This window comes from Prionailurus bengalensis, chromosome B3 (assembly GCF_016509475.1).
Source record: "Prionailurus bengalensis isolate Pbe53 chromosome B3, Fcat_Pben_1.1_paternal_pri, whole genome shotgun sequence".
Lineage (NCBI taxonomy): Eukaryota > Metazoa > Chordata > Mammalia > Carnivora > Felidae > Prionailurus > Prionailurus bengalensis.
Window position 1 is genome coordinate 137,842,332 of NC_057355.1, and position 22,167 is coordinate 137,864,498.

At 51.9% G+C, this 22,167-nt stretch overlaps 1 protein-coding gene across 1 annotated transcript; it reads right to left on the bottom strand.

The window, feature by feature from the left end:
• Positions 1–566: 566 nt before the first annotated feature.
• Positions 567–21,142, bottom strand: LOC122469487 (corticosteroid-binding globulin-like). Its single transcript, XM_043556935.1, has 5 exons — positions 21,038–21,142; positions 13,327–13,955; positions 6,594–6,864; positions 2,429–2,576; positions 567–989 (listed from the first exon to the last, which is right to left on the bottom strand). The coding sequence occupies exons 2-5, from the start codon at positions 13,934–13,936 to the stop codon at positions 804–806; spliced, it is 1,215 nt and encodes a 404-aa protein (XP_043412870.1). The 5' UTR covers positions 13,937–13,955; positions 21,038–21,142; the 3' UTR covers positions 567–803.
• Between the last annotated feature and the right edge of the window lie 1,025 nt (positions 21,143–22,167).

Genomic DNA, 22,167 nt, shown 5'->3' on the forward strand with positions numbered 1-22,167 from the left:
GGACAGAGAGAGACAGAGCATGAATGGGCGAGGGGCAGAGAGAGAGGGAGACACAGAATCGGAAGCAGGCTCCAGGCTCCGAGCCATCAGCCCAGAGCCCGACGCGGGGCTCGAACTCACGGACCGCGAGATCGTGACCTGGCTGAAGTCGGACGCTTAACCGACTGCGCCACCCAGGCGCCCCTGACTTCGTTTTTGAAAGATTGTTTTGCTTTGCTTCTTTTTTAAAGTTTATTTATTTATTTTGAGAGAGGACGAGAGATTGTGAGCTGGGGAGCGGCAGAGAGAGAGGGAGAGGGAGAGAGAGAATCCCAAGCAGGGCATTCAGGGCTTGATCCCACGACCGTGAGATCATGACCTGAGCTGGTATCGAGAGTCGGACCTTTAACTGATTGAACCACCCAGGCACCCCTCTCTTTCTGTTTAAAGGTGTTATGATATGTGTGTGTGTGTGTGTGTGTGTATATATATTAGTATTTTAAAGATGTCTTTCTGTTGTGTTTTGGCCTGCATGATTTCTTCTTTTTTAGAAATAATGTCAAACTTACACAAATTTACAAACACAGTAGTGTTTTCATATGCCCTTCACCCAGCTTCCATGTGTTGCATAACCAGAGCACAATGATCAAAGCCAGGAAAGTACAGCGGCACAATGTTTCATTACGGTCAATCCCAGTTTGTCACCTGCCCCACTACAGAAGAGCCTGGAGAAGACTGGGGGGCCCTCCCCCTGCCCAGAGCGTGTCTGTGGGGTCCCTGAGCGCAGAGTCAGCCGGTGCTGGGACTCCCCGGGGGACGCCCCGTTAGGTCGGATTCATAACCCTGCCCAGGAAAAGGCTGCTCCACGTGAAGTGGTCGAAGATCATGACAATGAAGGGCCGGTTGATGTGGACGGCAAGGGGCTTGGTCGCCGCGTTGGGCATGAGCCCGGAGGGGGCAGCTGCCTCCAGGCCGCTCTCACTCAGCTGCAGCATAGCCTTGTGGACCACCTGTCGGGGAGGGGGGGCGGAAGTGGGGGTTGAGCACCTGCTGTGTGTTGGGGGCTTTCCATACCTCGCTTTGAGCGCTCCCACCCTCGGTTTGTGGTGGCAAAGCTGAGGCTCAGAGAGGGTCGCTTGCTGGCTCCCTAAGTGGCGGCTCCAGGATTAGGGCCAACGTCTGTCCACCTCCGGAACCCAGGTGGCACCTAGGCTTCTTTCCTAGAGAGTGGGCAGGTGGAGCCGGCCGCGGGGAGTTTAGGGGGCTCATGGTACTAACTGGACTTCGGTGTCCACATCAGGCACTCCTTCCGGGGTCCTGGGCGAAGGGGGACCTCCCTCCTCCACCCCACTAGTCACATACTAGGGTCCAATTTATGCAAAGTGCTTGGGCCTGCCCAGGGTGGAAAAGGGACCGTTGAACGGTCTCTCGTTGTGATCAAAATTAGGGAGAATTTCTGAAATCAGCAAAATGCCGGAGTGGCTCGCGTCAGGAGCCTTGGGTGGGTCAGAACTGGCTAATAAACAACATCCGAGGGGACGGTGCCTCTCAGCGGCTGGACAGCGAGGAACCGGAGGCTCTGAGAAGCTCCGTAAATAGGCACACGTAGCTAGGAGGAAGCCGAGCGGGGCCAGGGAAGCCCTGGGGTTTGTCCTGGGAAATGAGGTTTCGAGTGGAAGAGACCCAGGGCCAAATGTCACGCCGTTATCCACGAGCTCTGTGGCCGTAGGGGGGGGGCAGGGGTCATCTACCTTTCTCAAGACAGAGAGGCTCCTCCCCTGAGAGATTGGCTCAGGTCAGGGCTGGCTGACTCAATCCTTCACGGGATGCGTTTTATCCAGCACATACTGCGTGCTGGAGGGAGGGGCTGCTGCCTCTGGAACTCTGTCCTGTCCCCTGTCTGGTTTTGTCACCCACAGGACTGTGAGGTCCCGTGGGGGAAGGGCCCCATCAGAATAGCGCAGGCATACCCAGTATCTAGAAGTTTGGGGCACAGAGTGGGTGTTCGATACTTATTAGGTTCTGGAGTGACCAGCAGAACACAGAGCTGACGGATGAAGGGTCATGAGTGTGACGGGTAGACGGGCCGATGTGATTTCACTCAGACGTTTCCCATTTCCCTGGTCCCTTCTTGGTACCGGCCGCCCCCAGTCCTGCCATGATGGCTTGGTTTCCCACCCTGTCCCCCTCTGTGTGGCCCGGCGGAAGGGGCACGTGCCTGGGCTGCGACCCTCCCTTGTCACTAGCTTCCGCGTAACCTTAGAGACATAGCATTTCCCTGCGGAGCCTCCGTTTGCCCTGTTGTAAATAAACGTAGGGGCGTGGACAAGACCCGGGGCTCTCAACCTGGGGCTCAGAGACCCGCTCGTGAATGGGCTCCGTGTTGCTTATTATTATTTGTACCGTGAATTTGGGGGGCTCTAGGGAGACCGGCTCTAGGGACATTTACCTTCGATGCCTTCAGCTGGGCCTCTCGGGTGATGCCGGAGAAATCCGCCCCGTTGTTGACCCAGTCTGCAATGCCCATGCCCCTCAGGATGGCCCTGAGGTCGTAGTCTCCAGAGATGGACACCTTTGGGACGTGTAGGTCCACCTGGCTGCTCGGGGGGCAGGGGGTAAGCAGATGGGGTTAGACTTCCCCTGCCAGGCGACTTCCGTTTCCTCTGTGACCCCTCCGGACCCTGCCTCCCAGCCGGACCCACTTTTGGGAAAAAAGAGAAGGGACAGAACAAGAGGCAGGCTTTGTCTCTTTCGCCATCACACGCGTGAGCTTCCTCTCTGGGCCTCTGAATCGCTCGATCTTTTCTTCTCGGCTCTTTCTCTGAGCGGATTCTACCTGTGGTACAGCTGGGCATTGAAGAAGAGGGTCCCTGAAGAAGTCCTTGTGGTCCCCCAGGCACCCCCTGCAGAAAGGGAGGGGTGGGGGGGAGCACCCTGGGAGCACGGTCCTGGCCCCAGCATTGCCACTAATGCTGTGCAGCTTTAGCCAAGTCCTTGCTTGTCCTCATTTAAAGAGCGAGACAGCGCAGGGACAGGGCCGTGAGGGCACTTCTCTCCGAGAGGGGAATCAACCTGGTGGATGTCTCCTAGCTTCTGTATTCGCATCCAATGCCTGTGTGTGTGTGTGTGTGTGTGTGTGTGTGTGTATGTGCACACACACACACACACACTCACTCATGCAACCTCAAGGAGTTGGAGCCAACATCTTCAGTTTCCAGATGGAGAGAACTGAACTCAAGAGAAGCTGAAGAATTTCCCCAAAGTCACACCACTGGGAAGCAGCAGAATTGTGAAGAGGTCAGGACTAGTTGCCTCAAAGCCCCATTGCCTCATGGGAAGAGAGAGAGGGAAGGAGGGGGAGAGAGAGAGAGAGAGAGGAGGAGGGCAGAGGAAGGGGGAAGGGGGGTGGGAGGAAGGAGGGGCAGGGAGGGAGGGAGAGAAAGAGACAGGGAGGGAGGAGGGCAGAGGACAGAGGGAGGGGGGAGGGAGGAAGGGGAGGGAGGAGGGAGAGGGAAGGAGGGACAAGGAAGAGAGATGGAGAGAGGGCTCTCACGGGCTGTGTGTGGGGGCAATGAGCCTTCCCTAGGAGGTAGGAGACAGCGGGACCCTGAGGGGTGCTGCTCCAGGGAGGGGGGAGGTGATCATGGGAGGGGTGAGGTGGGAGAGTGGGTGACACAAGCCTGGAGGTGAGGACCCCTAGGGTCTGACTTCTAGGACTAGCAGAGCGTCATGTGGATGGAGTAGAGAATTCCTGCCCAATCAAAATTCTGCCTTGGATGTTTGTTTAAAAAAGAAAAATCTAGAAGAAAATCGTATGTGTTTTTGATGAATGTTTTTTAAGCTGAAGTGTTTTAGTGAAGAGCTTATTTTTGGCGTAAAGAGAAAGATTATCCTTCTCATTTTCAACAGAAAAGGAGCCAGAATTTGCTTGATCCACGGTGCACAACCACCCCCTGGGGCCGCGGTTCCTGAATTCCGGGCTCCCTTGGAAGGGTGGGGGTGGGGCAAGAGAAAGGGCGAGGAGGCAGCGAGGGATCCCTCACGTTGCCCAAGCACAGGCTCACGGTCGCACATACCCACCCCACTCCCCCCCCCCCCCCCCCCGTGGCCATGCGAAAGGTCAGGTGCGAGGGGTCCAGGACTAAGGACACCTCTGGGGCCCCGCGTAGCGCCAGGGCATCTCCGGGAACCACGGAGCTGACCACACGGCTCTTCCCGGCTGGAGTGAGGTCAGACCCCAGGCGTCCGCGTCCACTCGCAGAATAGGACTAAACTCTCCAGAAGCCCCGGCCCTGAGCAGCTCTCTGAGGCTACGACTCGAAATAAAAATAACTTGAAACCACAAAACCCAAACCCCGCGCATGTATTAACGTAGCAGACCTTCCTTCTGGATTTTCTGCCGGCGAAGCTCTTGGATTACAAATTTCATTCAACTAGAATTTGTCTCAGTTTTTGCTGCTGTTGCTGCCTGGCCCTGTGGGTGCCCCGGGACACGGCCTCCTGGCCGGGGTTTGTGCCACTTCCTGTCCCACGCACGCTCTGGGTGGCCCTTCCGCTGGCTGAACTTGCCCTCGGGCTTAACACACAGTTCAAGTGGAAACCAATTCCCTCCGCAGCCCTTTCTGTGGTCGGTCCCCTGGGGCAGCCAAGCAATCCTCCCTTCCCTCAGCGTCGAACATTTACCTAGCTCCTTTCTGGTCCCGCGAGGGCAGAACTGACGTCATTGTACCATATTAATTCCAGCAGAATCTGTGTTTCTGCTCTCAAATGCATGTCTTTGAAGTCCATCTTTTGTCCTATCCACCTTCTCTCCTTTCTGCTTAGCCTAGTACATGGTCTAAGCTGCTGCTTCCATTCGTGTGGATTGATAGAGGGGCGCCTGGGTGGCTCAGTGGGTTAAGCGAGCGACTTCGGCTCAGGTCATGATCCCACGGTTCAGTTCGTGAGTTCGAGCCCCGCATCGGGCTCTGTGCTGACCGCTCAGAGCCTGGAGCCTGCTTCAAATTCTGTCTTCCGCTCTCGGCCCCTCCCCTGCGCACATTCTGTCTGTCTCTCTCTCTCAAAAAAATAAACATTAAAAAAATTTTTTAAAAAGGTATGTGTATTGAAAGAGAGAAAGAAAAGAAAGAAATGGCAAGAAGGAAGAAAGAGAAAGAAAGAAAAAATGGAAGGAAAGAAAGGAGAAAGAAAGGAAGGAAGGAAACAAGAAAGAAAGAAGAAAGAAATAAAGAAAGAAGAAAGAAAGGAGAAACGAAGGAAGGAAGAGAAAGAAAGAAAGAAAAGGAAAGGAAAGGAAAGAAATGGCATCTGTTCTGGAAGCCTTCCTGACTACTCCAGACCCCAGTGTTCCCTTCCTCCCCGCGTCCCCTTTGCCCTTACGGTCTGCACCGCCCCACGCACCGCCAGGGCCCACGCTGATGGTGCTGCTCGGATTGCTTGCACACAGACACAACTGAAATCTCACGAGAGTGAGGATCACGTTCAAGAACATCTATCCCCTCCTCCAAGGTAACCGTAATTTTGATTGCCGTCTAACTCAGAGGTGCCTGGGGGACGGGGGGGGGGAATGTGTTTGCTCGTTCATTCATCATGCATCACTCATTCCCAGCTCCCATGCTCAGTCAACCCCCCCTGAGTGTGCACCCCTTGCGTGGGCCTCGGGTTGGGCACGCGTTGGCTGGTTGTCCCTCCCCCCTCCCCACTGGCCCGTGGGCATATACCCCCCTCACCCCTTTTCCCTTACTCCTTTATTACCTACCTAGGTCCTTACTTTCTTTTTTTTAAAATCTTTTAAATATTTGTTGATTTTTTGAGAGAGATTGAGAGAGAGAGAGAGAGAGAGAGCCAGAGAGCTGGGGAGGGGCAGAGAGAGAGAGAGGGAGACACGGAATCCGAAGCAGGTTCCAGGCCCCAAGCTGTCAGCACAGAGCCCGATGTGGGGCTCGAACTCACGAACTGAGATCATGACCTGAGCTGAAGTCGGACACTTCACCGACTGAGCCACGTGTTGGCTCCGGGATGAAGGAAACGGTCATTTTGGTGTATTTTTTTTTTACCATTTTTTTTTTCAACGTTTTTTTTATTTATTTTTGGGACAGAGAGAGACAGAGCATGAACGGGGGAGGGGCAGAGAGAGGGGGAGACACAGAATCGGAAACAGGCTCCAGGCTCTGAGCCATCAGCCCAGAGCCCGACGCGGGGCTCGAACTCACGGACCGCGAGATCGTGACCTGGCTGAAGTCGGACGCTTAACCGACTGCGCCACCCAGGCGCCCCATTTTGGTGTATTTTTTATGGGGTCTCTCAGGAGTGGTAACCGTGCTTGATTTCAGGGAAGCAAGATAATAATAATGGGTAAGCGAGCGCCCGGGGGCAGTTGGTGAACACAGTTTAAGCCAACAAATCAAAAACGTGATCACGCAGAAGGTAGCTGTTAGCCTCCCGGGGACGGGGCACCTCGCTCTGTGGACCGCCCCAACGTATCTCAGTGTCAACCGACAGGTGGACGAACAGGTGTGACCTCTCGGTCAGAGAACCTCAGGCCGTTGGGGACCCAGCGGACCGGAAAGCGATGAGCCCCGGGGGGCGGGTCCAGGGGGAGGGCAAGGGCTCACCTGATGGTCAGCGACTCAGACCACCTCTGAATGGTGTCCCTGCTCAGCGCGGCGATGACTGTGTCCATCTTCCCCTCGTCTGGGAGGATGAAGAAGACGGTCCCGTTGCCCGTGTAGTCCAGCTGTACCAGCTGGCAGGGGAGCACCCGGTCTTTCAGGTACTTGATGGGGCTCGACTGGAACATCGTGGGCATGGTCACCACGGTGCTCTCGTTCACATAGAAGTTCTCCTCCCTGGTGCTTTCCGGGTCGAAGGGCTGTGCCCACGTGCCTGGGAGAGGAGGGAGGGGGAGGGCAGGAGACAGGCCCGTGAGAGTGGGTGGCAGGAGAGCTCTAGGCCGGGTGGCGGCCCCCACCAGGGAGGCGGGAGGTTCCCGGTAAGGTACGAAATCCCCGGCACTTTTGAGCCCGTTGTATTCTCCACCTCTTGGCACAGACTGAGGGTTCACTCTGTTCCTGAGCTGCTAAAAACAGGAGGAGGGAGACAGAGGAGAATGCTGGCCCTTGGATTTGGGGGTCGGATTCAGGAAACCAGATTTTGCCTCCCACCCGAGCCCGGAGTGGATCCCGGATTGGAGGGCTCTGAGATCGTGTCGAAGGGAACTCGGGCTGTGAATTCGAGGTCAGGAGTGGGGGAGGTTTGGAGCAACGGACCGCCCGTCCCGTCCCCGCGCCTTGACGTCAGCCACAGAAGCCTGGTAGGCACCCTGGCCCCCCGTGGACCGTGCCCACTCCCCCGAGGGCCACACCCCATTTCCTGCGGGCAAAGTCAGGATAAGATGCCCTTGAGGTCACAGGCTCACACCAGCGGCTGGACTCGAAGCCCTCCGACATGTTCCGCGATGGCATCCCGTAGCCTCTCTGCCTGCCTCGTGATGGGGAGCTCACTACCTTCACGGACCAGACTCTCCACCACTGGTCAGCTCTTAACGGGAAGAAAATTGCCCCGAGAGCCAAAGCCCGCCCGATCGTGAGGCCTTCCTGCTGAGCCCCTTCGACCCTTCTGGGCTCATTCCAGGCAACCGTGAGTCCTCTTGCAGGTGACAGAACTCTGGGTATTTAAAGACGTGGGCAGATCTCGCCAGGGCCTCTGGTGACTTAGGTTAAGACTCTCCAGGCCTAGAGATGACTGGGGACCCTGCATCCTGGGGGTCCCCAGTGTCTTGGATGCCTTCGGCCTGAAAGCCCCGGCGCCCTTGTGAGGTCTCTGTGTCCCAACTGAGGCTGCCTGGAGGTGGTGGCCAGAGCAGAGGTCCAGGCAGGCCTCTCTCCATCCCGCCACCTGCAGGATCTGCGGACCACAAGGCCAGAACTCTTGTTCTGTTCAGCCTCAATCTCCGTGAAGGGCTCCTAAGGGAGGCAGTAGGGAGAGGTGGGCGGAGGCGGGGAAAGGGCCGGGTGGATGCGGGGCCTGGATGCCCCGCCCCCTCCCTGGTGCCTGAGTGTGACGTCACAGCCTGGCTGTCTCACCGCAAGCGGGATCATTTGAGGGCTTTCAAACCATCCTCCAGAGGAGGCCTGGGATCCTCTGGACTGAAGGCAGTGGTTCACTTACTAAGTGGTGGTTTACCTGTCCGATTTCCAGAAAAAAAAAAAAAAGTGAATTTTTTCAGGGTTAGGTTTTTCCTTGGGCACAAAACAAAATACAGAATGGGGCCCGACGTCTACTTTAGGGGATTTTTTTTTTCCTTGAAAATTCTCGGGCCGTGAGCACTCGGGGTCGGGAAACTTAAGAATTTATGGGGGCGAACTGGGGAGAGCAAGGATGATTCCTGCGGAAAACCTTCTAACGATATTTTTAATGTTCTCACAAAAAAGAAAAAAAGCTGTCGAGAGAGTCCACCAAGTAAGGAACATGCCAGGGACACTTTGCCTGCCCTAAGTTTAGTGACGATAGCTGTGCCATTGCTCATTGCCACTTATTATGCCGGCCTTCTGGAAACATATTAGGGTAGCCCCAGCTTAAACAGGGGCTTGCCACTTAGTTTGGCTGTGTTCCGGAAAATCTGTGTACAACAAAGCAGCACACGCCCCTGTCGGCTCTCGCACTCAGATTTCTATTTCCAAAGCCGTTCGGATTTTATCACCAGGAACTACTCTTTTCCATCAGCTCAGTCCCACTGTGGTCGTGAGAACATTGAGAAACTGCCAGATGACGTCACCAAATGACGTCACCAAATGACGGCTGTCCCACAAGCCCCCTCGCGGGCCCCGGAGCACCCCTTTCCCCGTACCTGGGTTTACTACACTCTGCTTCCAAGGAAGTGCTGCCAGAATCTCTATGCGACCACTGTTGAGCTCCTGCCATGTGCCAAGCACTGTGCAAAGGCACTGGGGCCTCCAAAGAGACAAGGATACCAGGCAGGAGCACACAGTCTGTGGGAGAGATGGCCTGTGGAGTTTGGGGGAGCACTCGGAAACCTTTCTGGGCAAACATTCCCAGAGTCCTTGACCCTCCCGCGATTGAGTGCAAAGAACACGAATGGAAACACCAAAGACCCTGAAGGGCCAACTAATATTTGACAAGGGAGCCAAGATAACTCAATGGAAAAAGATAGTCTCTTCAATACCTGGTGCCAGGAAAACTGGGTATTCATGCAAAAGAATGAAGCTGGACCCACATCCTACACCACATGCAAAAGTTAACTCAAAGTGAATTAAAGATCGGAAACCATAGGGCGCCTGGATGGCTCAGTCAGTTAAGCATCCGACTCTTGACTTCGGCTCAGGTTATGATCGCACAGTTCGTGAGTTTGAGCCCCGCATCAGGCTCCGTGCTGCCGGTGCAGAGCCTGCTTGGGATTCTCTCTCTCTCCTCTCTCTGCCCCCTCCGTCTCTAAATACATAAATAAACGTTAAAAAAAAAAAATCTGAAACCATAAGGCTAGAAAACGTAGGGAAAAAGAAGCTCCCTGACATTGATTTGGGTGCTGACTTTTTGGATATGACTCCAGAATCGCAAACAACAAAAGGAGAAATAAACAAGCAGGACAAACTAAAAAGCTTCTGCACAGCCAAAGATACAATCAACACTACGAGAGGCGGCCTACAGAATGGAAGAAAACATTTGCAGACTGCATATTGGATAAGGGGCTACTATCCCCAATATATAAGGAGCTCATATACTTTGATAGCAGAAAGCAAATAATTCAACTCAAAAATGAGCGGAGGCCTTGAATAGGTATTTTCCCACAGGAGACGTACGAATGGCCAACAGGTACGTGGAAAGGGGCCCAACGTCCCTCATCGCCAGGGAAATCCAATCAAAGCCACATGAGCTATCACCTCCCACCTGTGCGTGTGGCCAGTGGCAGAAAGACAAGAGAGAACCAGGGTTGGTGAGGATGGGGAGAAGAAGGAGCCCTCGTGCCCTGCGGGCGGGAACGCAGATCGGTGCAGCCGATTTTACGTGGAAAACGGTAGGGAGGTTCCTCAAAAAGTTAAAAACGGAAATTCCGTATGAGCCAACAATCCCACCCCTGGGAATACATCAGAAGGAAATTCACTCACCGTCTCAAAGAGATAAAGACATTATCTGTACTCCTATGTCCGTTGCAGCATTATTGACAATAACCAAGATGCGGAAGCAACTTAGGTGTCCACTGATGGATGGATGGATGGGTAAAGAAAACGCGTGCGCGCACACACACACACACACACAGGGATATTATTCAGCTACAGAAAAAAGGAGGAAAACCTGCCATTTGTGATCCTATGGATGAATCTCGAAGGCATTCTCCTAAGTGAAATGAGTCGGACACAGGAAGACAAATACTGTGTGATCTCACATGTGTGTAGAGTCTAAAAACCTAGAACCCTACCACGTGAGGGGATGTGGGTGTCAGCTCGCCTTATCTTGGGGGTCACTTTGCGGTTTGCGTGTATATCAAGTCATCACGCTGTAGGTCTTGAACGCAGGCAATGTTATAAACTAATTATGTCTCAGTAAAAGTGGAGGGAAAAAATTGCTGTCTTGGCCGGGTCAGCCTCACACCCTCCCGGGAGGGACACCGCTGCCAGGTGGGCCTCCAGGCCGGTGCAGAGGACGGAAGACGGAAGGAGGGGGGCTTGACATGACGGTAAGTCTGTCCAGGTAGCATAGAGCTGGGGGGGGGGTGCGGTTGGCTAACGGGGGGCACTGAGTAGGAGTTGGAGAGAAGAGAAAAAGGCAAGTGAGGATTCTTTCTGGAGACTATGATCTGGATGAGCTTTGAGGTTGTTGAGAGATACATATTAAATGTGGTTATTACCTTTTCCCCCCCGTTTCACTTGCATTTCTTCAAACATGACTGGTTAACTGAGACCGAACCACCTGAGCGCAGGCTTATAAGGTCTAACAAGATGTTTGTTAAAAATGAGGTGTGGAGGGGCGCCTGGGTGGCGCAGTCGGTTAAGCGTCCGACTTCAGCCAGGTCACGATCTCGCGGTCCGTGAGTTCGAGCCCCGCGTCGGGCTCTGGGCTGATGGCTCAGAGCCTGGAGCCTGTTTCCGATTCTGTGTCTCCCTCTCTCTCTGCCCCTCCCCCGTTCATGCTCTGTCTCTCTCTGTCCCAAAAATAAATAAACGTTGAAAAAAAATTTTTTTTAAAAAATAAAAATGAGGTGTGGGAAGACTGTAGGGGGTGCTCACGAGAAGCAAGGATTTGCCTGAGGGAATCAGGGAAGGCTTCATGGAGGAGGTAACTTTTGAGCCAAGATTTGATGAGTGGGAAGAAGTTTCTGGCGCAGGCAGGTTGGGGGGCGGCTCAGGGGACAGAAAGAGTATGGGTTTTGCGGCAGGCAGAATGGCCACCCAAATATGCCCACATCCTAATTCATGGAACCCGTGAATCTGTTATGTTACATGGCAAGAGGACATTAAGGTTGCCAATCCGGCGATCTAGAGAGGAGGAGATCATTCTGGATTATCCAGGTGGGCCCAGTATCGTCACAAGGGTTTGCTTAAGAGTGGAAGAGGATGGTGGGAGGGGCAGGGGCAGAGGAGAGGTCATGGTCATGTGCTAACGGGCTTTAAGAGCAAACGAAGGGCCCAGCAGCCAAGGAACGCAGGTGGCTTCTAGAAGCTGGAAGGGCAAGGAACCGATTCTTCCTTGGAGCCTCCGGAAGGAACGTAGCCTTTCCAACACTTTTACTTTAACCGCCGCGTGACCCATTTTGGACTGCTGACCTCCAGCATTGTTTAGATAATAAATCCACGTTGTTTTATGCCACCGTGTTTGTGGTGGTTTGTTAGAGCAGCCATAGGGAACTAATTCAGGCTTCCATGAGGACAGGCGTGCTCCCGGACCGGAAGGAACTCGGTGTGGTTGGACACCGTGCACGTGTGCATGTGGGCGTGGGCGTGCTGTGTGCTGTGTGTGTTAAGGTGTGCCTGCACGTGTAATTGCTCTGTGTGCATACGTGTGTGCGTACAGGTGTGTGCGCGTGCGCTCACGTGCACGCTGTGTGTGTGTGTGTGTGTGTGTGTGTGTGTGAGCGTGCTGTGTGTTGGGAAGTCGGAAGAGGGAAAACGTTGAGATGTGAGGCTGGAGAGGACAGAGAAGCAGAGGTCTCTAGGCCAGGGTCCTCAGCCTTGGGATGATAGCCACTCTGGGGCAGATATCATTGTGGGGGCTGTCCTGTGCATTGTAGGAGGCTTAGCGGCCTCTCTGGCCTCTACTTACTAGATGCCAGGAGCACACCCCACTGTACCCGCAGTTGTGACAACCCAAAATGTCTCCAGACACTGCCAAGCGTCCCTGAGGGTGGAAGGAGGAGGCGGAGATTACCCTGGGTTAAGAACCACTGCCGTAGACTAAGGATTGTAGATTTTATTCTCAAGGATAAGGTATCCCCTGGGGCGCCTGGGCGGCTCAGTCGGTTAAGGGTCTGACTTCGGCTCAGGTCATGATCTCGCAGTTCACGAGTTCGAGCCCCGCGTCAGGCTCTGTGCTGACGGCTCAGAGACGGGAGCCTGCTTCAGGTTCTGTGTCTCCCTCTCTCTCTGCCCTTCCCCCACTCACACACACTCTCTCTGTCTCTCTCCCTCTCTCCCTCTCTCTCTCTCTCAAAAATAAATAAACATTAAAAAAAATTAAAAAAGAATAATGTATCCCCAAATTATCTGATCATAAATACGATTGGGGGAGGGGGCCTTGTTAAAAATGCAAACTTCTGGGACTTTCTTCCAGCAGTTTTGCTTCAGTACGTCTAGCATGGGCTCTGGAATCTATAATTTTAACAAGTCCCCATGGTGACTTCTATGAACAAGAACTTTGGAACACTCTGCTCCAAACTGGGGAGGAAGGGCTGGAGTTTGGTGGAGATGGCACTTGGTCAGAGCTGGTTGTGAATTCTGGGGGTGTGTGTAGCCTGGGGGCCATCTGGGGGGAGTTTCTGGGGGTCAAGGGCTGTGTCTGGCTGGGCTTCCAGCCCCTGGCCCGGTGCCCGACTCCCGGCCAGCACTCAGACAACATACGTAGACCACGGGGGGTCGGACTGTTCACCATTACCTGTTTGGGCCTTGAATGAACCTACCAGAGCTTGGGTGAGTGGCTCAATTCTTCTAGGTGTCATTTTGAACATTTGTAAGATGGTATCATTCTACTTGCCTAAGAGGACTGTGGTGAAGACAGAGATTCACAGGTGAAAATGTGCTTTGTAAAATCCAAGATTTTGCCCAAGAATGCACCCTGGGTTTTGATGGCTCTTACTGTTCTTGGCAATGGGATGGGTGGGGCCGGGGGAGGGGGTACCTTTGAAGAAGATGTAGTTGACCAGGACGAGCGTGGCTGAACTATCCAGCTTCGATAACAAGTTCACAATTTTCCCATGGGTCTTATTTTCGATGTACTCATTGATTTGTCTGCTGGCTCCAGCCCAGTCCTCGAAATCTGTAGCCAAGATCTCCAACCCATAGTAGTGCTTGCTGTCTGCCGAGAACGACTCCAGCAGCTCCAGGCTGCGGTCAAGGAACAAGGCGTTACCCATAGCCATCTCCAGTGTGGCATCTGACTCCTTGTGGATGTGGTTCAGGTGCTGAAAACCCTGGTGGATCTCAGCTTCGGATGTCTTGGTGAGGTTGAAGCCCAGGCCCTGGAGAAGCTGGGCCCGTGTGTAGCCACGGGCGCCCAGGGACAACATAGCTAAGGCCATGGAGATGCTCAAGGGAGAGATGAAGACGTTCTCGCCAGGAGCTGAAGCCACTAGATGCCTATATAGGGTAAAGGCAAAGTCAACATTGTTTGGAGCCAAGTCCCGGTGAGGGCTCCTTGTGCTCACATCGGTGTCGGGGTCCTGAGCCTGGACGGTCCAGAGGTCACTGGTGGATAGCCAGAGGAAACAGGTGCACAGGGAAAGCAGCATTGTCCAGGATGGTCCAGCCCTGCCAAATCAGGAACGCTCATTAGACAATGTGGGGCCTCCAAGGCAGTGGGGCATGGCGAAAAGGTGGGCAGAAGACCCCGTGGAAGGCCCCATTCAAGCCTCAGTTCCTTCCTCCCCATTGGCTGTGTGACCTGGGGCAAGTCAGGACTCTGGGCCTCAACTTCCTCATCTGAAAGTATGATTATACCTGCTGTGATTTATCAAGTACCTACCAGGCGCCCAACGCTGACCTATGTGTTTTGCCTCTATTTCTCATTTAATCCTCACTGACAAACAAATCAAGTAGGTATTATTATTATGATTTGACGTAGGCAGAAAGGGAGGCCCAGGAAGGTTAAATATCTGACCAAGTGATACATTCAAAGAACTGAAAGAAGAAAACTATCAACTAAGAATCCTGTACCTGGCAAAACAATCCTTTCAAAAAAATTTTTTAAATGTTTATTTATTTTTGAGAGATGGAGCATGAGTGGGGCAGGGGCAGAGACAGAGAGAATCTGAAACAGGCTCCAGGCTCTAAGCTATCAGCGCAGAGCCCGATGCGGGGCTCGAACTTGGGAGCGGTGAGATCATGACCTGAGCCGAAGTCGAATGCTTAACCGACTGAGCCACCCAGGTGCCTGGGTAAAACCGTCCCTTAACAACGAGGGAGAAATCTAGACAGTCCCAGATGAACAAAAGCTGGGGGAGTTCATCGCCACTAGACCTCACCTGTAAGAAAGGCTGAAGGGAGCCCTTCTGGTTGAAATGAAAGGATAAATAAATACCATCTATAGGAAGAAATAAAATCTCTCGTGAAGGTAAATATATGACCAATTAGAAAAACTTGTATTATTGTAATTTTGCTTTCTAACTCCACTTTTTATTTTTGATATGCTTTAAAAGACAAATCCATGAAAAGCAATTATTAGTCTATGTTTTTGGATACACAACGAATGAAGATGTGGTTTGTGACTTAAGTACCTGAAAGGATGGGGGGTATGGAGCTGCATAGGAACAAGGTTTTTGTATGCTGTTGAAATTAAGCTGGCATAAATTCAAGTGAGAGTGTTATAACTTTAGGGGGTTAAACGTAATTTCCGTGGTAACCATACCAAATCCAGACAGAGAACCTATAAAGAAAGAAAACTATGGATAAATATTGCTTATGAGCATTGACATAAAAATCATCAGCAAAATCCTAGCAACTAGAATTCAGCAGTACATTAACAGGATTACACACTATGACCAAGTGGGATTTATTTCTGAAATGCAGGGATGGTTCCACATGTAAAAATCAACCAATGTGCTATAGCACATTAACAGGACGAAGAAAAAAAAAAGACCACGATCATCTCAGTTGATGCAGAAAAAGCATCAACTTTGGCATTATTCCACACAGCCTTTCAAGATAAAAGCATTTAACAAACTAGGACTAAAAGGAAAGCACTTCAATAAAATTAAAAAAAAAACATATATGAAAGGCCCACAGCTAATGTCATGGTGAAAGATTGAAAACTTTTCATCTAAGATCTGGAACAAGGCGTGATGCCTGCTTTTGCCTTTTCTACTTAACACAGTCCTGGAAGCTCTAGCCAGAGAAATGAGGCAAGAAAAAGAAATGAAAGGCATCCAAATTGGAAAGGAAGAAGTGAAATTATCTCTGCTCATAGGCAACCTGATCAACATCACAGAAACATGTGGAAACCACGAAAGATTCTACAAAAGCTCTGCTAGAACCAATAAATAAATTCAGCAACGTGACAGGCTACAAAATCAACACACACACACACACACACACACACTAATCAGTTCTGTTTCCATATACTAACAATGAACAAGCTGGAAAGGAAATTAACAAAACAATTCCATTTACAATAGTATCAAAAAGAATAAAATGCTTAGGAGTTAACTAAGGAGGTATAAGACTTGTGCACTGAAAACTGCAAAACGTGGCTGAAAGAAACTACAGAAGAGATAAATAAATGAACAGACATGCTGTGTTCATGGATTGGAGGACTTAATATTCTTAAAGTTGTCAATATTACCCTAAGACGTCTACTGACTAGACGCAATCCTTATCAAAATCCCAATGAGGCAATCTGCAGAAATAGGAAAATCCATTCTAGATTTACAAGAATTCGTAGAGAATCTCCAGGGAACTTGAATAGCCAAAAATAGTCTTGAGGAAGAGATCTCATACTTCCTGATTTTTACATTTCATAGAAGACTGCGAAATCAGGGGCACCTGGATGGTTCACTCGAGTGTCTGACTCTCAATTTCGGCTCTGGTCAGGATCCCAGAGTCATGGGATCAAGCTCCACGTCGGGCTCTGTGCCGAATGTGGAGTCTGCTTGGGATTCTCTCTCTCTCCCTCTGCCCCTCTCCCTCGCTCGTGCTCTCTCTCAAATAACAAAACAAAACAAAACAAAAAAACACAAAGCAAAATAAAAAGACAACAGTCAAAACAGGGTTGTACTGGCATGAAGGCAGACCTAGGGACCAAATGGAATAGAATGGAGAACCCAGAAATAAACCCGTGCATATACAGTCAAATAATTTTTGATGAGGGTGCCAAGACCATTCAATGGAGAAAGGACGGTCTTTCCAACAAATCATGCTGGGGGAACTGGATTATCCACATGCAAAAGAATGAAGCTGGACCCTTATCTTATATCATATACAAAAATGGACCAAAGACCTCAACGTAAGGGAGAGATAAAACTCAGAAGAAAACATAGAGAAAATACTTCGTGACACTGGATTTAGTGATGATTTCTTGGACATGACACTAAAGGTACAAGCAACAAAAGACAAAATTAGACGTACTGGATTCTTTAAAAATTCTTGTTCACTCAATAGAGTAGAAAGGCAACCCACAAAATGGGGGAAAATATTTGCAAATACCATATCTGATAAACGACGAACGTCCAGAGGAGAGAAAAACTCAAGTACAAAAAAATAATAAAACAATCCAATTCAAAAAGTGGGCCAAGATGTTGAGCACACATCTCTTCAAAGAAGGCATACGGATGGCCAACAGGCACGTGAAGAGATGCTCACATTGACGTCATTGGAGAAATGCAAATCAAAACCGCAATGAGATACAACTCAGACCCATTAGCATGGCTATTTCAAAAATCAAACCGAACGCAACAGCCAAACAGAAAACAGGTGTTGGATATGGAGGACTTGGAGACCCTGTACCTTGCTGGTGGGGATGGTAAATGGTGTAGCCAGGTGGAAAAGACAACAGCAGTGCCTCAAAAAACTAAACAGAGTTACCATATGACCTAGCGATTCTTCTGAGCATATACACAAAAGAATTGGAAGCAGAGATTTGAGCAGATATTTGTACACCCCGATGTTCACAACGGCATTATTCACAATAACGACAACAAAAAATGGATACAATCCAAATGTCCATCAATGGGTGAAAGGATAAATAAAAGGTGGTTGTATAAAGAAGACACTCCTGTGTTTCTCCTTTCCTCTCGCCCGACGGCCACGCTTCCCTCTGACGCCAAGTATGAGGGTTTTCCACACCCCGGGGCAATTCTCCACCACCAGCTGGATGCCCTACAGTGTAACTCAATTCTGACACTATCCACCCCTGCAGGTTAAGGGCTCTCAGTTCCCACAAGACTGCCCACCCCTGACTTCAGGTGCCAATCACAAGTCCCAGCTTGTCACCCTGTACTTCTGACTGGCTGTAAATCAAGGTTCCCATGACCATCTCACCGGGTTTGCTAATTTGCTAGACCGGGCTCACAGAACTCAGGGAAACACTTCCTTCCAGTGTATTATAAAGGACAGAATAAGGAGTATGAATCAACAGCCAGACAAAGAGATTTATAGGGCGAGGTCCAGAAGGGTCCCAAGCACAGGAGCTCCTGTCTCTGGGGAGCTGGCGTGGTCAGCACGCAGATGTCTTCACCGATCCAGAAGCTCTTTGACCCCCAAACTATGGGATTTTTATGGAAGCGTCATCGCAGAGGCAGGATGGATGATTAACTCCATCTTCAACCCCTCGCCTCTTCCCAGAGAAAGGGTGGGGGGGCGGTGAGACTGAAAATTCCAAGCTCCTGATCATGGCTTGCTCTTTCCTGGACCAGCCCCATCCTGAAGCTATCCAGGCACCTATCAAAAGTCACCTCATTAGAACAACAGACACTGCTACCGCCCAGGAAGTTCCAAGGGATTTAGGAACTCTGCATCAGGAACCAGGGGCAGAGACCAAATATTAGAACGTGAGTTGCTCCCGATGCTCTCATCACTTAGGAAATTACAAGGATTTTAGGAGCTCGGTGTCAGCAACCAGGGGGCAGGGACCGATATATATTCTTTCTTTTATTTCACAGTGTTATATGGATACTGGGAACGGCTGCACAACAGTTTGGAGGTACATAATGCCACTGAACTGTACATTTAAAAATAATTTAAAAGATCAGTCTTTTGTATATTTTATCACTATAAGAAACTTAAGGAAGGGGCTCCTGGGTGGCTCAGTCGGTTAAGCGTCTGACTTCGGCTCCGGTCATGATCTCACGGCTCGTGAGTTTGAGCCCCATGTCGGGCTCCGTGCTGACAGTTCAGAGCCTGGAACCTGCTGGGGATCCTGCGTCTCCCTCTCTCCCTCTCCCCCTCCCCCGTTCACACTCTGTTTCTCTGTCTCTCAAAAAATAATAAATAAATGCTAAAAAAAAAAAAAAGAAAATTAAGGAGAAAAAGACATACAGACCATTCAAAGATGTTTGGTAAGAGCAATTAAAAAAAAAAATGCAGCCAAGGTCAAAACCAGTAAGTGAACGTTCTACCTGCAGGGCTGCTGGTCCCCAGCTCCCCTGTGCTTTAGGGAGCTACCTGTATCCCAGTAAAGAAGAAGGAGCAGGACCCCCTGCACTGCCCCGCCTAGGGGACCCACCGTTCTGGAAGGGGGCCGGGAGCCCACAGTGAAGACAGTACCCCCAGGAGAACGTGGTGCACTCTGATTTGGGGACCACTGGTCTGTTCTGGAACACCCCGAGGCCCTGGCATGCTCCAAAACCAGCACCTCGTGAGCGACAGATGCAACTCCCCCCCCCACCCCTCTTCCAGGCCCCTCCGCACTCCTGCGTGTCCCCCTCCGTGTGGTGGGACAAGTCCTGCTGAAGTTCCCTGCCCTGTGCTCCCTGCTTCTTTCCTTTCCTGCTTTGACAACAGCCCTGTTGCCCTCCCCTCCCTTCTCGGCTGCCTGGCTTTCATTTTCCTGGTCTTGTGGGAGGCCACGCTGCATTCGGAGCCCAGCATTGCTATTTATGAACCAGGTGACATGCGTGGACTGTTTACACTCTGCCTCAGTTTCCTCAGTATAATTATAGAGTTGGTAATAATACCCACCACTGGCCTTTCCGCCTTTGACCTTCTGATTTTCTGGTATTTGCTTCCTTGTTCTAGTCTCAGAGCACAGTCCACGTCTGGGGCCTGTCACCTCTTCCAGGATTAGCAGCCGCCCCTCCCTGGTGTCCTTGCCCCTGTTCCGCGGAGCCCTCCCTCCCCTCTGCAGACAGAGGCAACTTTTCAAAATTCAAGCCATTGGCCATTCTCCTGCTGAGTGGCTCCCGGCTGTTTCCAGGAGGGGCTGGTCCTCCATAACGTGGCCCAAGGGGGTGGTCATGACTCTGTGCCTGGTGACAGCCCTGCCTCAGCCTCAGATCTGGTCCCTTGAAGTCTGAGCCACAGCACTGCTGGGTATCTCGGCGGCCATCTTTCCAGCACATACCAGACCTTCAGCCCTCTGCCAGGGGACAGTTCCATTGTTTGTGGAGCATGGCTCTGGCCTGGGATCTAGGGACAAAGACGGACCCGCCCCAGTCCTGCCCCGCGTGGCTCCACTCTGCAGGCCTATCCTTCCCCTGCCTTGCCTGGCTCACCTCCTTTTGTCCCTGGGCACGTAGAGCCCAGCCCTCCTCCAGGAGACCTGCTCTCTATGCTTCCCTGTTGTGGCCCCATCACACTGCAGCGAAGTCTCTGCCTTAGCCCCGTCCCCTCCACACCCGCTTGGAGCCCTCCGGGGCAAGGACCTGGTGCAGGGCACAGCCGGGAGCGGGGCTGGCTTAGCCCAGTTACGGGTTCTTGCTTCCCTCCTCTTCCTGTTGTTTCTGGGACTTCAGGCCTCATCCCCTCCTGGGTTAATCCTCCAAGGTAAGGATTAAAACTGTACCCACCTCGTGGGATTGTGAGATTGTCGTCAGCTGTTATTAGTCACAGCTGTTATTAGTGCCTTCGTATGTGGCCTCACTCAATGGGTCGTCCTGGGCCCACTTTACAGATGAGAGAATTGAGGCCCAGGGAGGTAGAGTAACCTGTTCAGAGCTGAGATTCTAAGCCCTGCAGCCTGGCCTCAGAGCCTGGGCCGAGCCCTTCTGCCCTTCTCTACAGGAAGCTAAGTGATGAGGGTAAAATAGCTCTCCAAAAAGTGCCTGGCCGCGTCACAATGCAGTGTCCACAATCGTGGTGACTTTCATTATTTCATGTCTGTCCCCCTCGTCGCTCATGTTTGCAGTGATGCTCCAAGCACACACCCACCGCGTTCTTTATTTTCACAAACGCCCCTGTGGGCCAGGTGCCGTCTCGGGGCCCTCTGCATTTAACCCTCAGCACACGTGGTGTCGCGCACAGTCCTGTTCCATCTGCAGTGTCCCTGCCCCGGGTGAACCAGGGGTGGCAGGCGTGTGCGACCCTGCGGCACGCCCGGTGTCCCTGCCCCCATCCCCCGGCAGGGGGCGCTGCCTCGCACCCGTCCAGCCCAACTGTCACAGCCTTGTGCTATTCGGCCGGGCTTAGGAGCCTCGGCCAAGGGACCGATGGGAATGACTCTTAGCTCGGCGTCAACCCCTGCGAGCCTGGAGGCCAGGGGAAATCACATCCGCATGGGTGACCCACAGACTCCGCCAAAGCCTCCCAGCGTCACTGCTCCTATAGCCTCGTATCACTGCTGGCTGCCCTAATGCTCAGTGCCCAGTTAAAAAAAATCACAGAAGCAAGATGCAGTCCTGGCTTCGCTCTGGTGGCGGCGGGGCAGGAGCGGGAGGGAAGGACGGTGTTCGGTGTTACTCACGGTCTGCAAAGGGCTGAGGCTGCAACCGCCGGCCTAGTCCCGGGCCCCAGGAGGCGTACAGTAAGCCGGCGGGGCGCCACCGCTAAATCTTGTTTGCCAGCTTCCCCGCTGGTTAATGGTTAGAGGGGGGCCAGTGGCCTTCACCATTTGGTGGTCCCCTCCCCTCCTACATTAACCAATGGGAGGCTTTTCCAGGAAATTTGAGCAAACACAGCAACGCCGCAAGTTAACTTTCCTCTGCGGGCAGTTCCCTGAATTTTATTTTTAATATCAAAATGTGGCCGCGGTTGCGTCAGTGCCTGTGGTTGCCTGGCGGCAGCTGGCGCGGAAGCCGCAGGTGTCCTTAATTAGCACAATGGCACCCGACACCTGTGGAGAACCGGGTGCCAAGCTTGGGCTGGGGATGAGTCCTGCAAGGGTTCTGGCTTCCAGGGGACCTCCGTCCGGTGGGAGAGAGGCATGGAATAAAAGCAGCCGCGTGCTTCCCGCAGATTATGTCACTTGCTCTGCACAACGACATTATGAAGTGGAGACAGTTCTTACCACTTTTGTTTAGATGAGGCGACTGAGAGAGCTTCCCTTGGGATTCTGATCCAAGACCACTCAACTCGAAAGTCTAGCGCCTTCCCTCTTTCCCACATTTTTATTTGTTCTCTTTTGATTGGAGGTGACAGACCACAAACATTTTAAAGCAAAAAATAAAAATAAAAAACACCCCCCAAACCAATATATATTGGGTCTCATGAATGAGAGTTCTGAGGGGGTGGGGAGGGCTTCAGGCTTGGCTGGATCCAGCGCTTCCAGGTTGGGTATCATTTCTTGGTCTCTCTTTTTAAAAAAATTCTTTCTTGGCTCTTCTTCCAGCTTTCCTGCTTTAGCCTGTACAGCGTGGGGGCACCGGTAGCCACTGCGGCTGCAGGTTATTTGGTTATCACTGGGTTATTTGATATCAGAAGGAGAGAGACACTTTTTTCTCACTGTTTATATCGGTTCCCCAAAGGACTCCGGAGTTGATGGCTCATCCTTGGCCTTATCACAGCGCACAGAACAGGGCCTTGCGAAAGCCCAGCAGGTTCCTGCGCCCTCTGCTGGTTGATAACATTATTACTTCCCTTCAGGAATAAGAGGAGC